This window comes from Apteryx mantelli, chromosome 8 (assembly GCF_036417845.1).
Source record: "Apteryx mantelli isolate bAptMan1 chromosome 8, bAptMan1.hap1, whole genome shotgun sequence".
NCBI classification, from domain to species: Eukaryota; Metazoa; Chordata; class Aves; order Apterygiformes; family Apterygidae; genus Apteryx; species Apteryx mantelli.
The window spans coordinates 31065533-31089257 of record NC_089985.1 but is presented as its reverse complement, the minus strand read 5'-3'; the positions used below and the strand labels follow the sequence as shown (position 1 = coordinate 31089257).

The window sequence follows — 23725 nt, the reverse complement described above, 5'->3', positions numbered from 1 at the left end:
CCGGGGCGGCGAGGAGGCGGCCTCGGGGCCGCGGAGGGAGGGCCCGTGGGGCCGCAGCGCCGCGGCGGGCAGGCGGGCGGCTCCCCCGGCCCCGGCAGTGCGGGCGCGGCCCGGGGGCGGCGGGCGGCGGCGTCGAGGCGCGGCCACGCGGCGGGGCCGGGCGCGGGAGGCGGCGCCGCACTACAAGCCCCAGCGTGACCCGCGCCGCGGCGGGCGGCGGGCGCCTGCGCGGGGGGGCGCGGCGGGGAGGAAGCCCCGCCCCCGGCGGCGGCAGGCGGCGCTGCGGTTGGCCGGCGGCGCCGCCGCTCAGAGCGGGGTCGGGGGTCAGAGTGCGCGGAGGTGAGCGGCGGTGTTGGGGACTCGTGGTGCGGAGCGTGCGGGGCGGGGGGGCCGGGCCGGGCCGGGCGGCCGCCGCCGCGGGGGGGGCCGGGCGGCGGCCTGCGCGGCGCGGGGCGCGGCCGGCGCCGGGGGGCCGGCGGGCCTGGCGGAGGGACGGGGCCGCCGTGGCCCGTGGCGGGGGTGGAGGCCTGGGCTGGGGGCGCGGCCTGGCCCCCCGCGGCGGCGGCAGCAGCGACCCGGGGCCGGGGGGGGCGCGGGGCAGCGGGCGGTGCTGGGGCCGAGGCCGAGGCCGGGGCCGGGGCGAGGCGGGGGGCGGCCGCGGCCCGAGCCCGGGGGAGGCCCGCGGCGGCGGCGGGCCGGCTCCTCGTGTGCTCGACGCCGCCGCCCCGGGCCCTGGCTCGGGGCTCGGGCCGGGCCCCCTCCCTGCCTCGCCGCCGCCGCCGCGGGGGCCTCGCTGGGCTGGCGGTGGCGCGGGTGGCGCGGGCGGGGGCACCCCGCAGCGGGACCGGGGGCTTCTCGGGCTCGGGGAGGGAGCCGGTGTCCCGGCGGCGAGCCGGGCGTGTGCCCAGGGGCTTTTTCGTGCTCCTTTGGGCAGGGGGAGCAGGAGCGGGGGTGGCGGGGAGCTGGAGGTGTGGGTTTTTTCCTGCGAGGCTGTGCTGGCCGCCCCGCTCAGATCCTGAGGCTCTGAAGTAAACTTGAGCAGGCTGAGAAGTAGAGGATCTGTTTGCTTGTTTCCTGACTGGCCATAGGAATTTCTTCTCCCTTCCTTTTCTTTCTGCTGTGCTCTTACAGGTGTTTCTTCTGAACTAAAATGTATGAGGAGATATTGTCATTTACTCCTTACGTTCTGTCTTTTACAAGTCCTGTGTCTGGGGGATTTACGTGGTCATCACTGGCCTATTTGCTAATAAGTCTGACATTTGTTTTACTTATGCTTACTGATCTCTCTTCCTTTTGAGCTTTTGGTTTCAGAAATGGGTGGATTGGTAGCTCCCATTTGCTCTGAGCTCTAATATTCTTTCATCTGCACAGCATGGGACTGGGGTAACTTTTCTGGTTGGTAAATACTTGCACTGTACCTCAGGAAGGATGAGCTATGGTGGGCTCTGAGCAGGAACATCTCAAAGAGACTCATCCCATCAGATGCTGTTAGATACTTATTTGAGTTTTTTTTGTGGGAGGGAGGTTGAATGGTAACTTGAATTTGTTGTAGCATTTTGTTGCTCTTTACAACTTGTAGCATCCCATATCAAGTGATATTAAAGTTGGCATATGAGCTTTTATTTGGAGAATGAACTATTCTTAAAATAAATAATGTGTTAGAAGTCCAGTTGGTTTACTCTTCAGTGTGTGGGTTTGGGAAATGTGATTTCAGCTATTTTTGTTTCCCTTTTAAAGTGCTGAGTTCTGGCCTTTGCAACTGAACTTTGATGTTAATTTATAGTGTGGACTAAATACTTGTCTTGCCCTTTTATGGTTCTTATGGTTCTTGCCCCTCACACTTTGGGTTGCTCTACGTAAGTAGTCTCTCTCGCATGTGCGCATGAACAAAAAAAGGTTAACGTGTATAGTCAGACAGATTTAAGTCTGACCAAAATTCCAGAGGAAGAAAACCTACAGCATTAAAAAGAAAATGCTAATGTGCCTGTTGCTAAATAAAGAAGTCCTTGCATAGAGTATACACTGATATGATTTGGTGTGACCTTAAGTTTTTGCTCTGCAGTTGAGATAGTTAACTTCAACTTGATTCCTTTAGAGGCCTGATTATAGCTGTTTTGGTGCTTACTTCATTTTGGCTCTGTTAATTTTGGAAGGTCTTGAATTTTTCTTCCCTTTAATTTTGGAAGAGTTCTGAAAGAGATCTAATGTGTGAAATTTCTGCACTTAACCGTGCTCCTGTATTGATCTGGTAGCCACCTTCCAATAAATGGCACTGAAACTACAGAATGTGAATTAAAGTCAGCTGTGTAGGACTGGCCATCAGAAGCTGTGTTGATAGGAGAACACTGGAGGGTATTAAGTGTATACATGTTTTTCAAAAGTCTTTGCTTGGATTTGAAGCACGTGTTATTGCTGGAAGCAGTTTTCTTAGAGATTCCTGGTGTTTAATACGACTGAACCAATGCCAGCATGGTACAAAGGCAAGCAGGGAGATAGTGGGAGAAGGGGACAAGTTCTTGCGCATGATGCGTAGCATGAAACTAGAACAGAGGTGGTAGCTGTTGCTGGTAGGATACCCTCTGGCAACTTCTCTCAGCTGTGACAGGTTACCTGTGGTGGCCAAATACTAGCTGAGTAGTTGTGTTCTCCTCAGGTACATTCTGCAGATAATGATACCCCAGTTATATCTAAAATTTTTGGTGTTTCTAATTGTATTTGTATAGTTGTATTTGCTATTTCTTTCCTGGTTGTGACTGGATATTAGGGTCAGCATCTTCCCCCAACCAGTCTTCCAGGGTCACTGAGACTGGGTTGTGTGAAACCATGCTCTGTTATAGCTACTGCCCTACTCAAGCATTTGCCTGTGCACCAGGGCAGATCTTCTGCCAAGTACAGTACTTTTTTAACATTTCTGGAGTTTGTTTGTGAAGATCTAATGTGAACGATGTATCAAGCAATGCAAGTGTTGTCTTCCCGAGTCTGGACTGAAATTTGTTTGGCTCTTTCAGGTGTTAACCTTCAAGTTCGTTTTTCAGATAACGAAGGTGTGCAGCTGTATACCTGGTTTGAACAACTGTGGCATTCGTGTGTATGAAAATTGAGTAATTGTCCATGATAGATTCCATTAAACAAAGGGCAGTCTGGTATTTCTCCTTTTCACTAAATTAGGCCAATGTGCAATAGTAGTTTTTACTGATGAGAAACGTAGTAGCTACAAATTTCTTACTTATGGCGCTGGGAGCTCTTCTGTGAATTGAGAGCATTGGAATGCTATAAATTGCAGAACCTGTTCCAAAGACCAGGGCTGGGAAACTTTGAATGAAAATGAAGTTATGCTATTTTTTGATAGTGAAATGACTGACCATTGGAACAAACTGTCTGAAGGCAGGGGTAAGCCTCCATAGCTGATGCTGTGATTCAAGGCCAAAAACTTTTCTGAAAGATGTTCAAACCTTTGGGCTCAATTCAGGAGTAATGGGGTGGAAATTTTATGGCCAGCATTACATGAGGTTCAGACAGGATGGTCCGATGGGCTTTCTGGCTTTTAAGTGTTTATGATGCTAGGACCGAGTTACCTTTTCCATTTTCTGCAAAATGTCATGCCATCCCAGGCACAGGTGTCCTGGTCCGAGTGTGTGGTCTGGTGAGTGGCTCAGTGGCCCAAACAGCTTCCAGCTGCTGTTCAGCATCTCTCTCCTGCATCTGCCAATGTGGGCCAAACTCCTTCTTTGAGCTTTGGCACTCATCCAGCCTGTCCCTGAGCTGATTCCTCTCGCTAACCCAGCAGGAAACTATCTTGTTTTAATTGTATTTTATTCCAGCTGCATTAGCCCTTTGATGGGTTACTGTGGTTGAATCAGCTCACAGAGGGGCCTGACGAGCACAGGAACTGGCATGAGATAATCAGCAGGAGCACAAGACCGAGAGGGAAGGACGGGCTTGCCTCCTTTTGTCCCCCGAGAACTGTTGGATTGGCTAACCTCATTTTGTGTAACTTCACCCCAGTGTGTTTCTTATGGATCCTATGCCAAGACAGGACACTGGACTAGAGGGTTCTTGATCTGATCCTCCCTAACTGTTTCTTATCTTTAATACTGAACCCACTCTTCCACTGTAGCTTTCCAATCTATCTTGCGCGTGTCTGTTTGTTGTTTTAATTTTTGTTGCTTCTTTCGTCCACATTTTCTCACTATGTGACCAGTCCTTTAGTATGTGGAACTTCTTCAAACTTCACCTTAGATCCATTTGGCTATCAACAGTCGCTCTTGGAGAAGATTTAAAAATACGCAGCAAAACCTGTCTTAAGAGACCAGTCAAGGAGCTGACGAAAGTGGGTTGCCTAGCAGAGGTGGCCTAATAAGACTGGAGTGGAATTGTACTGTGCATCTTTGGGAATGCTTCGGGGTGGTCTGCTCAGAGGAGTTCATGTCCTGCCAGCGTTAAGTCTTGTTTGGGTTTTGCTATGTTGTCAAGTGAACTGAGCTGTTTGTTTCCCAGCCTCGTAGGGTGCCCTAGCCCCAGGAAGGGCTTCCCCTGTAACCGCTGCCTCGTCCCCAACATTGTGATCCCACAAGCCACCGTGTCTGTGGTGTCACAATGGAAGAGCGGGCGCTTGGGCGGTGGTTGACGTGTCTGCCAAGGAACGCAGCGGGAAGGATGAGCGCGAGAGATGGGAGAAAACTTCCTTAACCAGAGTGTCCTCCACCTTTTAGTCAACCCTTTCCTTGTTTGCTCGTTCCTGCCATAATACCTCCAAATAGCGAATCAACAGGCTGAATTTTAACTGATGTACCAAGATGTGCTTTGCTTTTAAATGAGCAGTTGCCTAACTTTACTGCTGTAACCCTCATTCTTCTCTGCTCTTACCCTCACTTGTTGTATTGCGTCTAATTTTAGACTGTAAGTTCTTGAGAACAGGGGCCTCCACTCTTCCTCTGTAGTGGAAAGAGACTGGGTGCAATTCTGGAGTGCTGTAAAAACAAAATGATTAATACCAAGATGTCACTGTGATGAGTAATGATGGGATAACATATAGGTATTCCATGGCAATGCTTTGGGAAACTTACATCACAAATTTTCCAAAATAGGGGTTTGGTTGTCAAGCAGTGCCGCAGACAAACCCAACGAAAATGAAAGGGCGTGCAATCATGGAAGTGTACTGGACTAATGTTAAAGGGGTGACAACTGTGAGGCTAACAAAGAATCCAATTTACCTGTCTAAAATTAATTACATTATTAAAATGGTTCTAAAAGCTTTGTGTTTTGTTGTTTGTTTTACTTTATGTATTTTATTTTGTTTTTTAATGCATGTTTGGACAGTGACAGTGGATAAGCTGGTTTTGTTCTTGGTCTCTTGTTTCCTGCCTCACAAGCCAGCCAGGTGCTGTAGCTTTTGGACAGCAATCCCTTTAATGAAATACTTGATTTTAGGTTAAAGTTGACTTGAGAAATGGAGTCATCTCTATTGTTCTTCAGTTATATCTTCACAAAACTGAAATATGGGCTCACGTTCAATCTCTGAGTATGCATTTGAACAGTTACCAAAATGGGAGTCTGCATTTTTTTGCCAGGTTCCAGGTGTTGCTAAATATATGCAATTTTGTTCTACAAAATATCTTTATTACCATATGTTTTTAGCCTTTTATATTTATGAAAATAATTCAATAAAATAAGACATTTTTGACTACTTTTGGGGTTATTTTTGATTGCTCTAGCCTAGAGTTCAGTTTTCTGTCAGAGACCAGGAATCACAGCTACTAGCACCCAGGCTTTGGACAGGAAATAAATTAAAACATACTACTCACAAAGCTCTTATTTATTTATTTTTAAATTTGTTTGCCTTTTCCTTTATGTTAATTTTTTTAATAATACTGTCAAAGGCCATTTTACTGTAATATAAAGTAATTTAACCTGTAAATGGAGGTTCTCCTAAAACAGATCCTTTCTTGGGTTGCCCTTCCAATCTTAGGTATTTGCCTTCTTTCCCCCTTCCCGCATCAGCTTGTCAAACTGAACAGTGAAGGGGAATATTTTTGGGTGAAAAGCAAGCTGTTAAAATCGTGCCTTGTTATGTTGCCATGTGACTTTTAATTAAATTTGGTTGTAAAAAGTAAATATTAATGCTATGCACAAAAAGCCCATCAAGTGCAAGTTTGTGGGCTAATTTATCTCACCATTGACGCATATGTATCCTGTGCAGTTTGCATGGTGTGCATCTATGTGTTTACCTGTGGCTTTGGGGCTGTCCTGCAGGTTGAGGACAGTGCTTGCGACACCCTCCTGGCTCTGGCACAGCCATTCTTCACACACTATTAGTTTCCCATCCTGTTAGCTGCTGCTTTTGGCTCCTACTGAGCAGCTTCCTTGGTGTGAAGCCTGGAGGGTGAGAGCCGCCAGCACAGCTTCTTCGCTTCACACTTGGTGGGGCCCCTGGCAAGCTGGCCGCTACAGCTGGCTCTTGCCTTTTGGCTTCCCTTGCTTGCTAGTGATCAAACGGTCACGCTTTAGTGCATCAAAATGCTTTAGTCCGTGTGCTTGGACCACTAACAAGCAAGAACCGTGGTCATCCTGAGTTTGTCCCATTACCTGCAGTGAAGGTCCAGAGGTATTTCTGTTGTTGTTGTGTTTTTAAAGACAGTTGCTGATTATAGCTGGTGATGTCATGTGTGACACACTATTATACAGCACATAACACTAACCTTATCTTCCAGCTGAAACCCACCACACATGGCTATTTCCCGTGTTATTGGGTGTTGCAGATATAAGTGCTGTCACATTTTCCTATGTCTGTGTACAATCTGTCAAAATAATTCCTAAAGTCCAGCCTCAGTTCATGGTCCTATTAAGTTTCATATATATGGGTGCAAGGAATTGGAGCTGTGTGATATGAAATGTTAACCTAGTAGGGTTGAATGCCAGATGTGACAGCCCGTACTGTCTGAGATTATAATCTGACCCTGTGTGCGTAAGAAATATATCTATGGTATTTTACTTAGGTTTGGAAATAGAATCATTCAACATGTGAATTTATCTGGATAGAGCAGGGTTTGTAATTTTTTGAAGTTGCATGCTTGCATTGTTGTCTTTTGAAATAAATATGGTGTAATTACTAGTGCCTTGCATTGTCATAGCAGTCATAAATGCTTTACATGACTTCAGTAAAGTGTGTGTGCTCACCAGCAGTCCTGTGCTCTGAGGCACTCTGACCCCACCAGAGAAGATGCTGTAAGGTCTTCCCGGGGCACCCAGAGCAGTGGCTGAGTAAATATCCGGTTCAAGCTTCACTTGGCCAAAAGCGCGGAGTTTGCGGTGGGCTTGCCTTTATTTCTGCACTGTCTAAGGGAAATGGTGTGCAATACCCCACTTGCATACCTTTGCTCAGTGCATAGCTCCCTTCGCTGCACTGGGAAGATGGGTGGGGAGACTGGATTTCGGATGGGGAGCCTAATCTTGTCATTAGACATGGACCACATGCAATTGTTCGGTATAAACAGGCGCTAGCTCTGGCTGTTATTTCCACAGTACCTGTGCGGGCTGAAAGTGCCTGGGTCTGGGATTGCGTTGCTGTGTCCGTGCAGGGACGTGTCTTAATGCTGCCAAGAAGGCTGGGCTTATCTTTGCTGTGTGGTGCAGTGTGGACGCGCCGGCTCAGTTAGTGTCAGGTCAGGGACCTCTGTGCACTGCATGGTGCAGACCTGCATGCCTGAAGAGTCCTCGGGATGGTGTTTGATGCCCTAGTCTTGCCAGTTAAAATACATTAGAGAAGTACTGACTTTGCTGTGTGTAGGTGGATAATGTGGTATATTTTATTGCCTGTGTTTGATATAGGGGTTGGAGCCTGCCTGCCTCCCCCACTCCAACTGTATATTTTACTTTATGCAGTAGGCTAAAGACCAGGTTTTACTGCAACTAACTTACAAGCTGCTGTATTCCAAGATATTGTATCTGCTGTGGTAGACCTTCAGCTTCACAGCTGATAGCTTGAAGATTTAAAGCACATATACCTCAAATATCTCTTATCTGGAACAAGTTAGAAGTGAATATAACTAACTTCTATTTGGCTGTAATGCATTTATTAATGACAATAAAAGCTGTAGATGGAAAAGTGATAGAGCTGAGCCCCTTTAGGATAAATAAAGTGTTAGGCTTGGAGTGTAACTGCTTATTATGGCTTTTTTTTTTTAATTGGGTTTTTAGTTTTGTGGGTATCTGCTGCCTACCACACTGCTTTAATAGTGCGCACCTCCGCAAAGCATGAAAGCCGCAAGGTGCAAACCAGTTTACACCATGGAACTGGCAGTGTGGGGAGTGACTCCACCTTAAACCATCTCACCTTCTTTGATTTCCATCTGTGGTGTGCCTGGGTGCTCCTTTAACTCTAAACCTTTGGAAGGGAAGGTTACAAAATGTGTGTTTACTCGAAGCACACAACCTGCTCAGCCGCAATTATCTCCTAATCTGGTCCTTCCGAGTTTCTCCAGTCTCTCAGGTAAATACAGATTTAGCCGTTATTCAAGGCATATTATTTACCTCATTAAGTGTGTGTTTTGGCACGTGCATTATTTACCTGATGGACTAACGGATAGGAAAGAGCAAATGCTGTCTTTTGTGCAAATAGCGACTTTGTTCGCAGACTGTGAGTCTGCTGCTTTCCATCTTCTGTGTTTCATGGAGAAAGCGCGGCTGCTCTGTGTCGCACGGCGGGGTGCTTCCTGCCCTTCACCTAGCAGCAGCAAAGCAAGTGTGTGCCCATGGGGAGGCTGGGCTCCATGCCCCAGCGTGGAGAAACCACGCGAGTGGGAGGCATGTGGCCCTGCGCTCCCCACGAGGCAGTTCTTGCCCAGAGCCACAAGCAGGCGATGCCCTTCGTCTCCTGCCCAAGCCAGATCATGAGCCCCTGTGGAGGGGCATCGTGTGTGGTTTGCGTAGGGAATTACCTTCTGGCCTGGCTGTGTCCCTATATCCATGTACCCTATATAGAGAGGTGTGTATATATATGTGTATGCACTCACTCACATCCTTGTTCTAGAAGAGTGAGTTGTTGTGATTCACCTGTTTTGCCTTATACCCAGCTATGTTACACCTCCGAGTTGAGCTTGAGCTCTTACCCTAACGAGTGTGTACCCATTAGCGGCCCTGAGGCCAGCATTCCTTGGGCGGTGGCAATCCTGTGAAATCTTACCTGCGACAGTTTAAAAGAAAAGGGGTGGAGGGAAATCTGGGCAGTCTCGGAAGGGTAAGGTAATATTCAAAATGAGAAACGGAAGCCTCAGAAGATGATGGCTGGGTGAGGTTTTTTGTTTTTTTTTTCCTGATTAGGAGGGAGGAGAGAGACCTATTGAATCTTGCTCGCATTTACTAAAAGGAAAATTTGGTCCCAGCAGTTCATATTTGAGATTGTTGCATCAATCTCCTCCTCTGAAAAAAGTCTGAAGCAAGAAATCTATTATAGCACTAGAGTCACATCTATGAGAAACCTAGTATACGGAGCAAGTGCGAACCTCTGTGGAGAGTGTCCTTTTAGCCAACAGACACATGGATTTATAATGGAAGTGGGAGGTTTGGGTGCAACTAATAGGCGCTTCCAGGGCCAAGCTATTTTGATGGGTTGTAGTGTTGGTATGTGTCTTACTGTATTTAATTCCTGCCATGTTTCGGAAGTCGCATTGTATATGAAAAGACTAAAGGTCTTCCCAGAAATTTCAGTGTTTTTTGGATCGGACTATATATGCTTAAGTGATTTATAGTGTATTCTGCTATGATAAGGTTCAGTGGGGATGTGTGATCTGGCACCTGGAACAGTGACTGTGTCTCATAGTTCTTGATTTAGAGCTGTTTGCAGAGGTTAATTTCCAGTTGCCTGTGCTTCTAGACACCTTGAGCTCCATCCAAATGCCACCTGTCGTGCTTAGAGCAGGTTACTGTGTTATTTCAGGTTTCTAATGCCAGACCCTCCACCAGGAAGCGCAGAGAAAATCTATGACAGCAGAGTGAGGATGAAGAGAGTAGTAGCAGAGGTGAGATGTATATGTGCATAAGTAACAGGAGTCTCTCTTCAGTTTCAGATGCCTCTGGATGTTCAATGGTAGCACTCCTCCATACTGGAGCAGCCAAGTTTCCCCGAAACTTACTTCCAAGGGTGAGACAAGCTGTGTGCTCCCTCCTCCCGGCTGGTGTTCTCAAAGGGTACGGCTCCATCGTAAGCAGGAAACTGGCGTCCCACGGCTTTGGAGCTTCCATGGCAGCAATGTCATCCTTCCCTCCACAGAGATATCACTACTTCTTAGTGCTGGATTTTGAGGCCACATGTGATAAACCACAGATTCATCCTCAGGTAAATAGTTGATCCTGTTAATTGTCCCCTTGCAAGCTGCTGCTGCCGTTCTGGGAGATGGAAGGAAAAGCCGCACTGCCAGCTAGCTCGCTTTCCCTGGTTTGTCCCACCTTTTTTCTGTTGCTGGCCCTCCAGGCCTCTTATCAGTCCACTGCTCTCATGAGCAGCACCAGGTCCATTCAGTGGGAATGAAATGAAGGACCCTGATTTCCATCAAGGAAGTGAAAATTCATGTGTTATCAAAAACACTTTCCTAGGTCATGTATGCTTCTCATCTGCCTGAACTGGGGAGGGATATAAAATTGCTGGCTGGGAAACTACATTATTAGCATACTCGAGGCAGCCTTGTCTGATTCTGCAAGGAAGAAAGCTGTTACTAACCAATAGCTTTAGAAAAGGAATAGTTGAGATGATAAAGATATATGCAGAAATGCTTAATGGTGTCTCTAAGTAGACAGGAACAATAGTTCTGAGCTGTCTGATCTTGCTGCAGTTATCTTGCCTGAGTGTTAACTCTGGAGTGTAATAAGATAGGAACAATTCAGCTTCAGAGAGATTTTTCCAGTGCCTTACTTCTTGAGGCATGCAATGATCTGGACGAAGTGCAGAGGTTTTTCTGCAGGCAGTTCTTTCATAATAGGGAAAAGCAAATTAGTAAATATATTTTCACTTGCCAGCAGGGTGGGCCTGGAGCTTCCGTTTAAATTAGAAAAGCATGATAAAAAGAAATAACCTAATATTGGGTTGGTAACAAGCAAACAGATTTCAGAGTCTTTACACTGACTTCAGACTTCATATTCACCTCTGTAACAAGCAATCAGCCTCTTGCTGGTATTGCCAGTAATGTGCGGCTGTCTAAGGGTACTTCTGTTTGCTTTGTTTCAAATATGCTGAAAGTCAAGCAATTTTCAACGTGATATCTCATTACTGAGATGATTTAATGCAGTGAGTCCATTTCCTAATGCAGCTATGGTTTCCTTTGGGCTTGTCCTGTCAAAGGGATGATCAGGCTGGGATCAAACTTGAGTCGTACCTTCCCCTGTGGTGCCTTGGTGAGCTCTGCTACTCTCTCATGTTTCCTGAAAATGGAGGGCAAATTCCTGCTCTTCTGCAGGGTCTTTGTGAGAGGATGTTGTGTCTCTGCCTCCAGTTCTGCTAGGAAGGTCTTAACCGTTCTCCAAGTGAGATGTCAGGCTATTTCCTGCACGCTCAGCCTCGGGTGCACAGACCTGTCAAAGCTGTAAATTGGATCTACCTTGTCCCTTTGGATATGGGTTTGGTCTGTGCACATTTTGATGCAAAACCATGATGCATGTGGAGCTAGTTTACAGCTGGCAGTAAAAAGGAGCATGAGTGGAATATGATTACTACTGTTTTAAGGAGCTTTGTCCCCAAGTCCTTGCCAGGGAAAGTAATGGTCTGGGCCAATGCAGATCTGCTATATATTTTGTTGGCGAGATAACACCTTTAAGGTGGAGATGTTCTTCAGTGTTGTTTTTCCAGTCTGCTGTGTTCAGTGCCTGTCTGTATCATGTCTTGTGTGGTAATGGCTGTCAGTTGCTCACATCCTCACAAATGAGTTTGACAAATAAAGAAATGGCTCTTGCTGCAGTAGAATCAGTGTAGCTGAAAACACTGAAGTTGCCTGCCTGAATCAGACAGCTCCGTAAAAATGAGACTCTTGGTTTCTGTCCCTACCTGCATCTTACCTTTTTGCTGACCAGCTTGGTTTTTGCCCTGCTCACTGCTGAGCTGTATGTCATGGTGAGCAAACTGCGTTGTGTATGTCAGTGATGTTCTGCGCAAGGTTTTGCTGGCAGGTTCTTTCACTGGAGCAGTGGCAGACAGTCAGATTTCAGAGATGTAGTCTGGGGACAGACCTGGGAGCTAGCAGTGGTCAGGGGCTTATCTTAACTGTGATCCTGTTTCTTTTTCTGCATTTGTTCTGTTACAGCTCAGAACCTGCAAAATCTAGCAGGTGATGCAACAAAATTCAAATGCACTGGAGTTTGTTGATGAGGAGGCTGCATGTAGAGCTAAGCTGCGATCCAAGTTATTTTAAGTGGGTTGTCATAGCTGTAAACTTAGCCAGCTTGGCCTAAAAGTCTTGCAGAGTACACATGCCACCGTGCAGTAGCACTTCAAATCTCACTAACCACTCTTCAAAATGTTCTTGCTTATTACCAGAAACTACTGAAGGAGCGGTCCTTTTATCGATGCTAAGGTGTTTGACTGCAACGTTTGTTCCCCTTCCCACAGTATTTACTGGTGGTGAGCGCTTCTTTGCAACCAGCAGCCTGTCTAACTTTACGCTGGGAGATGTCCTTCATGTTCCTTTCAGAGCCCTGAAGACTCCTTCATTTCCATTCCCTTTCACGCTGTTTCTCCCTCCCTCTGAGGTCTCATGACGTGGCCTCCATAACAGGGATCAAGGAGGGTCAAGAGCAGTGGTATTGCCCTAGGAAGCCACCCATATTGTGACTTGACTGGCTCCGGGCGCTGGCTGAGTGCCATGCGACAGCTGCCCTTTGCTTTATCGCTTCTTGGGCTGATGTGGAGGCTCCTTAACATTCCCTGTCCTGCATTCACAGGAGGATGGTAGCGTTGGGAATGGTAATTGAGAGCACTTCAACAGGCCAGCCTGCAGCCTTGCAGTTTGCTCTTGATGGCTTTCAACAATATGCCCCCAAATCAAAGTGCATAAGAATAAGTGCAAAGCAGCAGCTTGGCTTTTGGGTTTTACGGGTGTATTTATGGGCAATGAGACCATCCCAGAGACAATAGAAGTTGGGGGTTTTAATTGCATTGCCCCAGATGGGTAGATGTGAAAACCTGAAAGATGAATAGAGGCACAGTCTATGTATTGTAGTGTTTTAAGCAGCCGAAGGTCAGTGGGTGTAGGCAGTAAGGGATGTTTATGGCTAGCCCCTCACACCTCTTTAAAGCTCACCTCAGCCTGTAGAGCCGTGTACATATGGCGCTTTAGACACGCAGGGGGAGATGCGTTAGTAAGTGGGAGTGTCTCTCTCCTGTTCCTTTGTCCTTGTAGACGCTGGTGGCTAGTGTTTACGGTGGTCGGTCCTTTGGTGACTGCGACAGGAGCCCCCCCGGGCTCAGAGCCGCAGCTCCCCGCGTCCTTGTTTTATTAGCGCAGTGAGTGGGTGTGCCCCCTTCGGTCAGCAAGCCGAGCATCCTGCCTTCAACTTCAGCGGGGTGGAGGAAAAGTGAGGGGGTTTTTAGTGTAAAAGTCTGATGACAGAGATCACATCTGCTCAAAGCTGAGTTTGAAATTAGGCCTTAATTACTATAGTCTATTAAAACCACTTAGGTTAAAAACAAATAATATTCAAGCTTGTATACTTTTGCTGCCTGAAAGTTGGAAAGAAAACCAGACCCCAGAAGTGGCAGAAGTCGCTGTCTCAGGAGTTGGAACTAGGAGTTGTTGAAATGCTAAATGGGCTTTTGATGATGATAAAGATACTTTTTTTTTTTTTTTTAGTCAGTTTATTCAGGTACTTGACTTCAGTGTCTCAAATGCACTCAAATTTGGTAATCATTTGGGAATTAGAAAACTGCCTTTTTCAATCTCTGTGTAAAAGGAAGGTGTGAAACGTTCAGATTTTCTAATACTAAAGTTGTAAAGGATGTTATGACCAGAAGCAGAAAAATAATTTAAGTACAGATGATACTTTCCATGTTCTCTTAAACACTTAAACAGTACATTCAAAATACAGATGTATTTTGATATTTTTCTTTAGATTATCCCACATATTTCAAGTTTAACTGTACCTTTAAACTGTTATTTTTGTAAGTTCTTTTTATTATATATAAAATTATTTTTTATAATTTCTGTCAAATGAAACTGGACATACCTGGAAATAAATACAGAATGTAATTCACTTTTTCAACATAAAACTGTAAACATTGAGGCGATGGATAAGAATGTTTAGCTGCTAATTTATTTGTAGCTGTGCGTATGTACAATATGTATGCTGATATAGTGTATTTTCTGACTGGCAAAATTGTATCAGCAAATGAGATTCAGCCTTGCTTTAAGATAATATTAAGTACAAGTGCAAAATAAGGTTAAATTGGTTTCAGACTATGTTTCCTTGAATGCTTGTGTAAATGAGCGTTGAAGTTGATTTCCCCGAGCATCAGTCTTGTGCTTCTGACTTGCACTTGCGGGCAGATGCAGCTGGAGCAGCTGGAATGATTGCTGCCTCTCCACTGCCCTTACCGTGCTCCCTTTTTGCTGGATGGTGTCATTCCCATGGTAGGGACAACTGAATGATGTGTATCTGCTCCTGAGCTGCTGTGATTTATGAACTGACCTTGTAATGTGAATAAATGTTGATTTCTACCAAATTTAGGGCTTAGCAATAGACGTGCGGTTCCTGCTGAGCTCCGTGCTCAGGGTAAGTAGTGAGGGGGTGGGCAAGCCGCCTAGGTAGCCGTGGCCTGAGCTCAGGGGACTTTCTAGGTGGAGTATGTCCGAAGTGACAAACCTGGGAGCCGTGCTGCTAGAGGAGCTCACGGGAGGGACCGAAGCAGGCTGCGAGCTATCTTCTGAACGCTCTTCAAGCGGTGCTCTGTGAAGGCTGTATTAAGCCAATCCTAGCTGAAGGCCAGGATGGGAATCGTGCTGGTATCAGAGAGATTGTCACAATCCTATCCAAAGGTGAACAGTGGCGATGTGCCAATGCTCGCCTATCCTGTCTAGATATTCCTGTGTAGCAGCTTTCTTTTAGCACAGTTTTTGTGTAGCTGTTGAGCTCAGTGCATTAGAAATCACCTGCCAAAACCTATATTAAGGCTGATCGTGAATTGCTGAAAAGTGAAGAAAATTCAGGCTTGTTTCCCATGGCAACTTTAACTCAGCACTCTCGTGCATAAGTATTACAATGGAATATTAATCTGCAATTACCTGTCTTCATGCAGCTTAAGCTTGAGTGTAGTTTTAAATACATAGTTCTCAATTCAGCTTCATCCAGTGTTGTTACTAGAGGAATGCCATTAAAATGTGTGCAACACAGTCACTTAAAGGCTTTTTTTTTTTTAACTAAAAGTAAAAAAAAATTATTTATCATGTCTTTGCCAATTATGGCTTACTTTACACCCTTTATTTAATGAAACTACATGGCTGCTGTTAAGCTGTTCTTCTTGTGTTGGGATGCTTTAAGTTCCTAGAGTGGTGGGAAATAGTTCATATAAAAGCTATTTTAGGTTATTTTTCTGTTCACATTCATTTTTGTATAATCTCTTGAAAAAACTTTTTGAGGCCTTATAGCTAGCTCCTCTGAACAGTTAGAAATTCTGCTAGAGTCACATAAGTATCTAACTCCAGATACTACAGGGTGCATTTGAAATTACTGAAAAGATGCAGTTCTTTTTTCTCATATTTTCTGTATCTTTTGTGTTTTATTTCAGTTCTGTGGGGCTGTTGTGAAACCTTATTTTGACCAATATTGAGTATAATATCTTCATTTTAAAAAACAGAGAGATTGGAGAAGAGCAACCAGAATTTCAAAATGGGTTTTGCAGGGTCTGAAATACCAGCTGCAGTGTCTCCCACAAAAGCTGCGTTCTCCGTGGCAGTTGTTTTACTGACCTCCCCCATTCTTGCAATAAGTGGGGACAACCTCGCTGTGACCCATATCAATCTGACAGGGGGTGTTACGGCTTCAGGCAACAGAATTGGCTGTATTTGTTTAAAAACCAATGAGCTAGGTAACGTGAGCAGTTACCGAACCCAAATCTCCTACAGAGCACAACCACTGGACCACCAGGCAAGACATCTGATGTATGAAAATATTCAATTTCTCACTTCAAGATATAAACCCAGCAGTATTATAGTGACAAGCCTAAAATACCAGGCACTCAGGTGGCTGACTGCTGCAGTCCTAACCTGACCCAACCTGCTTAGCTTTCGGCTGGTTATTGACAGGCCGATGAGATGACTGCTTTAAAGCAATCAGTCACGTTGCCCTTTCCCTCGCAGCGTGCGGAGACCCCACATCAGTTATGCATCCCAGCGTGCAATTCCCCACCTGTGCTGTTTGAACACTGTATCCTTAGCTGTGCAAACATTACACATCGTTTAGGTGACAAGTTGCAAAGTTAAGTAGACTTGTTGTTACAGCAGAAAGTAGTTGAGCTTCAGTCACCCTGAAAGAAAAGATCCATGCTAGTTCAGGAACGTGCAAGTCCCTCGTAGGGTGTTTAAAGGTTTCTTTGCCTCGCCGTAAAGCAGCTGATTGGGGTTACTTGTGCTGCTGGAAACGTTTGCGGCACGCGCTTTTCTGAAGTTTAGGGAAGGGTGCCACAGCGTTACGCTTCTGCTGCTTTTGTGCCTTGTGACTCTTGCTGTGTGTATGGCGCTGCATGGTCATTGGTGGCCTGTACGCTTGCTGTTTCTCGGCCTCTGAGCCACCCAGCGTGGCGTTTTAAAAAGGCGCAATATTCTGAGATACTGGAGGGAGGATCTTCCCCTTCGCAGCTCCTGGATGGTCATTGAAGTGTAAATATGATCCCCACAGGGGAAGGACAGGACTGATGCTGAAATGAGTAAATAGCTTTCCAGGAGATTTTCCAGCAAGTGTTTGCTAGAACAGAGATCAAATGGGGAAAACAAAAGTCCAGAAAGGAAATACTGAAGTGTTAACACCTTTGTTTAAAAAAAAAAAAAAAAAAAAAAAAAAAAAAAAAAAAGTGACGTGAAGTCAGGTGTCCTTTCTTTTGTCCTACCATGGTCCCTTTAGGCTCTTGGCAGACGAGGGATGGCATCTGGAGAAAACAGGCTTGATGCAAGGAGCTTTTCAGTTCTTGATTTGGCTCTGACTCAAACTTCTCTGACCTTAGCTAAAATAACTAATAGCTAAAATACCCCAGGTTCAGCTGCACCTTTTGGTGCCTGCTTGCTCTTCCATGTTGCGGCATCTGTCTGGAGTGCTGCGTTGGGGCTTTGCTTTTCTCTTCAGGCTGTTGTGGTTTTGGCTGTTGTGGTTTTTGCTGTTTTAAGGTCTTCTCTTAGTTTTGAACAAAACCTCCCCAGTAAGGAGGAGGTGCAGCTTGACTCTTTCTGGCAAAATCTCTTGCTTTCTCCTGTTTTGTTCCAAGCCGGCTGTGTAACCATCCTCGCGTTGCCTTTGTTGGTCTGGGCACTTGGTAGCTGGCAAAACTGTTCTTGGTTATGTTATTTAGTTCCTCTCTATGCCAGGCAGAAATGATGCTGTCACCAGCAGTTAGTTGTAATGTTTGTAAAACCGCGAGTGTTCATTTACATGCACTAACATGCCCTTTCTACCCATCCCAGATGTTTTAGTGTTGCTGGGAACATTGATCGTTTGTGCTGCTCGATATCGGGTGAAGAGGTTGGGTCTTGAAATGATTTGATAATTCTGCAATGGGGACTGCACAGGCTGCTTGCCTGTGGTAGAAAGGGGTGGACTTGAAAAAGGATGTGGTGTAGTTGTCTTCTTGCAATACAAAAGTAATATTTGGACAGTCCTGTGTGCTGTTTCTAACCTGGTCTGAGTATTAAACTTCCCCAAACTGTCAAGCTTTAAATTATTGTTGTATGTGGCAGTTGAGATTTTCTGGGTGGTTAAATATATGTCAGTAGTGCTTGAAAAAATGAGTTGAAATGTCAGCATGTCTTTATTTCTCATCCTGAGTGTGGAAAGAGGAGGGAGGTTCTGTTACTCCTGATGGCTGGGTGCTTCTAGAAAGATTGAAATAGCTTTGTTTTTCTTGGCAGGTGGGATGATGGTGATGGTGACAGGCAGAAGCCAGCCTGTGAGCAAATGGCTACCAAAGGTTTTGCTTGGGATGAAGGGACAAGGGTTATGAGCCAGCTATAAAAATGTGAGGTACAGTGGCATGAAAGAAGTCCCAAAGACCATAGTGACAAGTTTAGGGGAAAATGTCATGTGCAAGTCATGTGGATCGTCCTGTTCTTGGCCCTATAAGAAGGGACCTCAGCTAGAGAAATGTTTTGTTTTGGACTCCATACTTCAGAAAATTTTAGACCATTTCAAGAGGGTCCAGAAGAAAAACACTGAGTGTGTCCAGCGGTCTGTAAAACACAACCTGTGAGCACAGACTGGAAGGCATTGGGGTTGTGTAGTACAGAGAAGGGGATGTATGATAACAGTCTTCTGTTACAAAAAAGTGGAAAGTTCCAGCCTGTGTCCACTGTGCATAGGAGGAGAAGTCATGAATTTAAACAACAGCAAGGGAAACTCCTATTAGACATTAGGAAAAACTTTCTAATGATAAGACGAATGAAACACCAGGATAGAGTGCCTGGGGAGTGTGTGAATCTCTGTTATTGGAGTCTTTAAAAACAGCCTAGACAAAGTCAGAAATGATTTAGGGGGAGATGCTGCTGCCTTAGGGCAAGTGCATGGACTAGATGTCTCTCTTAAAGCTCAAGCTCCTGGAGGCATGTGATTAGATGGGAATTTCAGCTCCTATTAAAGAAAGAGAAATGATCCCTCACTCTCACAGTTCTAAGGAAACACCTAGAAATGTGAGCCAGGTTTGATGTCAGTGTAGAATCCAAAAGACAACTCTAAATTTATCATTGAGGAAAACCAGCCTCTGACACTGGGTTCCGGTGCCTGAATTTTGTGAGTTGGCAATGAGGTTATCCTAAAGGCAGGAGGAAGGAAGAAACCCTGGATATTCAAGGATCCAGGAGCAGAAGTTGTCTTCACATTGTCTTCTCCCTGTGTTTCATCTTTCCATGTTCTTGCCTGCTCCCTTGTGTTTTGATTTTTTGGTGTGTGTTTCCCTTCACTCTTTTCCCAAGGATATGACATTTGTTTAAACGTATTTAATTGTTGGGTGTGTGCAGATGTGTATTTTCAGCTAGGTAATGATGGAAAATGTAATTTGGGGGTCAGCTGCTTCCCCAAAGGCCTCTATTAAAAGGGTTATTTTGTACAGTAAGTAATTTACCTTGGGCAGAGGCATTGTGAGACTTGTCACTGTGTGCGCATGTAGGCATCCTTGGGACAGCCAGCATGGACTTGATTCAGCAGAAGTCCTGCTATCCCCCATTGCAAAGGTGTTGTCTTTACGGTAGTCGTTTTAGTTAGTTAAATAGAAATTTAGAATTGTGAAAAAGACCTATGAGGTCATCTTGGTTACTGCCCCTGAGGGCTAGTGCAAGGCTGTTCAATTTGAAAACAGCTTTAGTTAAAATAATAATTAAGGCAGAGAATGGAAACTGGGGAGGCAGATCTGTTAGGCTAGTGCTGTCCTTACTATGTCTCTTTTCGATTTTAATTGCCTTGGAAAAAAGGAAAATCACAAGCCTTTAAGAGCTCTGATTCTTCCTGCTCTTCCCCCCCCCCCCCACCCCCAGCTCCCTCCCGGAACTTGGAGGCATCAACTCTCATCTGTCAAAGTGTAAATCAGCAATTAAAACACAAACAGCGAAATGCCAAAGATGACCCGAAGCACAAAGCAACTGACAAACAAGTCCGGACAAATCGGCGGATAATTTATAAGCATTGCCCTAAAATCTAATTATTTGGCAATTCGAATTTGCAGCCGGCCAAGGCTGTGCAATAAATTTAACCCGCCATAAATTATTTAGGAGCAGCCCGTGGTGTAAATCAAAAACACGAGTGTTTGTTTAAGAAATAAGCTCCTTGTGCATAAAATGACTTTTTTTCTTTAAAGAGGGGAAAAAAAAAATCCCTGAACAAAATGAGCTGATGCTAAGCCTGTGTTCCCTCCAGTGAAACTCCCTTGCGTCTCCCTCCCTCACCTTTTTTGAAGGTGTAAAGCGATCTTTTGGTAGGAAGTTCTGTCCTTTCTGTTATCAGAAAAAAAATTCCTTTCTCTTAAAACATCTGCTTGTTTTTATTGCGTTTTGAACAGTCAGCTCTGATTTTTACAGGCATATTTTATTCTGGTGTTTATTAAACTTCTTCAAATGGGGCTGGGAGTAGGGGATAAATTATTCTCTGCTAGTTTTTGAACTGAATGGCCACAAGATCTTCCTCAAATTTATAAATCACCGTCTTGAAGTAAGCCCTGTCCACTTCTTACATGGGCTTCTGGATTAAAAGGTTTTAAGAGCCTGGAAGTTTTTGCTGTGCATGGTATTCTTTTAGTCTAATAATGTTATTGCTCCACAAATCCAAGATGATAAGCAAAAAGATTCCTGTGGGGGAAGCAGTGCAACTTTTGCTGCTTGCTTTTCTAAACTCTAGAGATCTTGCTGTTCCGGGAAGGCTTTCAGTGAGTACAGTCGTGTGCTTGTTGATTTATTATCAAGAAAATCAGGCAGCTAAATTCTTGCATCCCTTTTCTGGTGTTAAAGAGAGGGGGTTTTCATTTAGGGTGGCTGGGGAGAAAAAGGCTGTGTTTGCAGCAGTGATTTCACATGCCCTTATGAATTTTTCAAATCCCTTTGAAAAGGAAGTCCGTAGCCATTATGCAGTTACGCTGCAGCCTACTTGCTACTCCTCAGACCACTGTCATGGGACAGCCAGGTTGCACAGGCGGCTTGCACCTGGTGTCTCCTTTTTGGGAAGGTTTAAAAGAAAAGGGGAGGGGGGGGAAATTCTGAGCAAGCTGTCACGTAGATTTGTTTGAAGTACCACAAAATCATAAATACAAGATTGTTGTAAAGACAGTGGACCTGGTAATGGATATTTATAAGCCTAGGGCTCTATACGTTCCTATTGTGAACGTGTTTGGGGGAGCAGCTGAGAGGAGGGACAGGGTGGCAATGTCTTTTTCTTTAAGCGTGTTAATATTGATTTTAGAAGCTCTGTGTTCCAACAATATAAATGCAAATGCCAGTAATTGGGAGCTGCGCGCAGAATTTCTCAACACAAAACATGTTCAACTTTTCATGACAATGAGAGGAAAATAAAAAGCTGCTTATTTATTGCTGGTGGTTTGAATCCTGGATTTCCTTTCAAGTTACTTTGCAGTGCTAAATAAAGTACCTAATTGCAGTGCTTGCAAAATTCAAATGGGTGCATTTGTTCTTCTGGTACCTTGTGACTATTTGCAGTCTCTGGACACCCTCAACATTGTTTCAGCACATCCATAACTTCTGGTTGTGCTATGAGGAAACACTGGGGGGGGGGGGGGGGAATAAAGACTTAGAAGACCCAAACGCTGCTGGTGCAAGACGGTGCAGTAGTTGGCACACGCGTAGTCAGTGTTGGAAATGGAAATGCGTGACGATCTCAGGGTAGCTCTTATGAATGATCAGACTCTGATAAAAGAAACCAAATGTCAGTGAATCTCTCCTTTTAATTCCATTGCGCTGCTTCCCTCCACCTTTCCCCACCTGGAAAAGAGCAGAGAAGGTCCTTGACTGTATGGACGTAGCTGAGCATTTTAAGCTCACCAGGCTATTGTGAAATGTGAGAGAGCGCCTGGCTGCCTTTCTGAATCGCGGTCTGTTGGGGGTGTGTGTGTGTGTGTGTCTAAGCGCTCACCATTTCATAATAATTACTAATGAAATTCTAGATCTGTAATAACATTTTGGATCTCTAAAACAAACCATATGCTTGTAAAAAAAAAAAAAAAAAAAAAAGTGGAAACAGATCAACTTTAAGCCATAAATTCTTGGTAATAGTGGCCTCTTTTTTTTTTCCCCCTTTCTGTTTATGTTTGATAGATATTTTTGTTTCTGCAGGAATGTCAACTCTTAATTTCATGATGTATCATGGGCTTAAGAAAATTGAATTTAATAAAGGCAAAAGATGAATGGCACCTTTAAAGGTCCCAACACTTGTCTTTATTAGCAGGACAAACTGCAGGGTCTCCAAACACTGCTTCTCTCCAAATGAAAGTTTAAATGAAAAGTACAGCAGTGTCACAGGTTAAATTTCATTGCAGGACTGGCTAACGTTGTTAGTGAGGAGTGGGGCTGATTTCATGGGGCTGGTATCTGTTGCCTTAGATACCAGTGGAGCAAACATTGCCAGAGACTGGAAAAATCTTCGCTATAGGAAGTGTGCAGATAAACAGCCTTTTGGGAAAGGTCCTTTACCACTTGCTTGAAAAACTGACCAAATAAGCCCAAAAGAGCTGCTGTTCTTTCTCCCAAGACATTCAAGTTGCTACTCAGGTTCCACCCCCGCTCCCTGGTCGCATATTTCCCACAGACCTGCAGTAATTCTTGATATTGTTAAATTTTCCACATTTTTTAGTACAGCTTTTTTTTTTTTTTTTATTTCCTCCGTATGTTTTAATCCGACCCTCCTGGAAGTGCTTTTTGCCTTTGGTTCTGGAAGGCAAATGACGCCTTTGTGTATCAGATCAGCCGGCCGGGCTGTCTTTCTGTCTCTCTTTGCGTCCAGCCACTTGATGGCCCCTGAGGATATTTCTGTTCCCTTAGGGCCCGTGTCTGCGTTGCAACGCAGGCTTGCTGTGAAATCGCATCTGTGCGTGCGCCTCTCTGGGAGGGAGGCCGTTCGTCTTGCCCTGCCATGGCCTTGCCTGCTTCAAAGATTGCCCCCGGCGCGGGGTGCAGACCCAAAGGGTGACGAGCTTCCCCAGCCCCTTTTACAGACCCCTTGAGGAAGGAGAGCAGTGTTTGGCAGATAGGATTGTAACACGTGTTAGCCAGCCTGGGGTTAAGCCTGGCGCTGTTAGGACACCCTGTCCATTTGCTTCAAGCTTTACAGGCGGCTTTCCTTCTGAACAGAAATGTGCTGCACTCAGTGTCTACCCGCCATGGTAACTTCAGCGGGAGAAATTCATTCAGCTGTGTCCCGCATTCCTTTTTCTGGTCACCAGTTTCTGTTGCTTGTGCTGGTGGTCCCGGGTGGCTGAAGTTGGTGAGTTTGACTTCCCGCAACAGAAGATCTGGGTGATGCTCAGGTGTTTTGCAGAGTTGAAACAGCATTTTTCTCTGCCTTTTTATGTCCTCCTGCCCTTCCAGCCACAGCTGTGTCTTGTCCCCTCCTGGGGCAGGGAAGCTTGGTCACTACTGCTGGTTTTTGCATGGTTGTGGGGCTGGGAGAAAGGATGCACCCAAACCTCCTCGACGCAGCGCATGCGAGTACGGCAGAGCTGGGAAAACCGTGAAGCCCTGCGTTGTCTGCTGTTTGACCGCTCGGCATCTATGCCTGGGCGCTTCGGCACCGTTAACGTTCTCTGACTTCTCCTCTCAGCTGGCAGCGTGCTCCCCGCGGGCCCGGGTTGACCGTGCCCTGCTGGCACAGCCCCCGGCTTGGCCGCTCCCGGGAGCTGTTGTGGTTACAGCACCGCGTGCGTGCGTTCTCCCCGAGATGGAAATTGGGTGTTTCTGCTGGCTATTTAAATTATTTGTTGTTTCCTTTTACCCACCCGTCTTCTTGCCCTCCCTCTGGCTTCCGGGGGTGGTGATGTCATCAGCTCGTGTATATG

At 45.5% G+C, this 23725-nt stretch overlaps 1 protein-coding gene across 2 annotated transcripts in view; it reads left to right on the top strand.

Moving 5' to 3' along the window:
- Nucleotides 1-259: 259 nt before the first annotated feature.
- The window catches only part of ERI3 (ERI1 exoribonuclease family member 3), a 160303-nt gene continuing 136837 nt past the window's right edge, over nucleotides 260-23725 (top strand). The window contains exons 1-2 of one of the 2 annotated variants that reach the window (XM_067300471.1): nucleotides 260-339; nucleotides 10059-10333. In XM_067300471.1, coding sequence (XP_067156572.1) covers nucleotides 10082-10333 — 252 coding nt within the window. In that variant the 5' untranslated portion in view covers nucleotides 260-339; nucleotides 10059-10081. The other variant, XM_067300473.1, reaches the window with a different exon arrangement.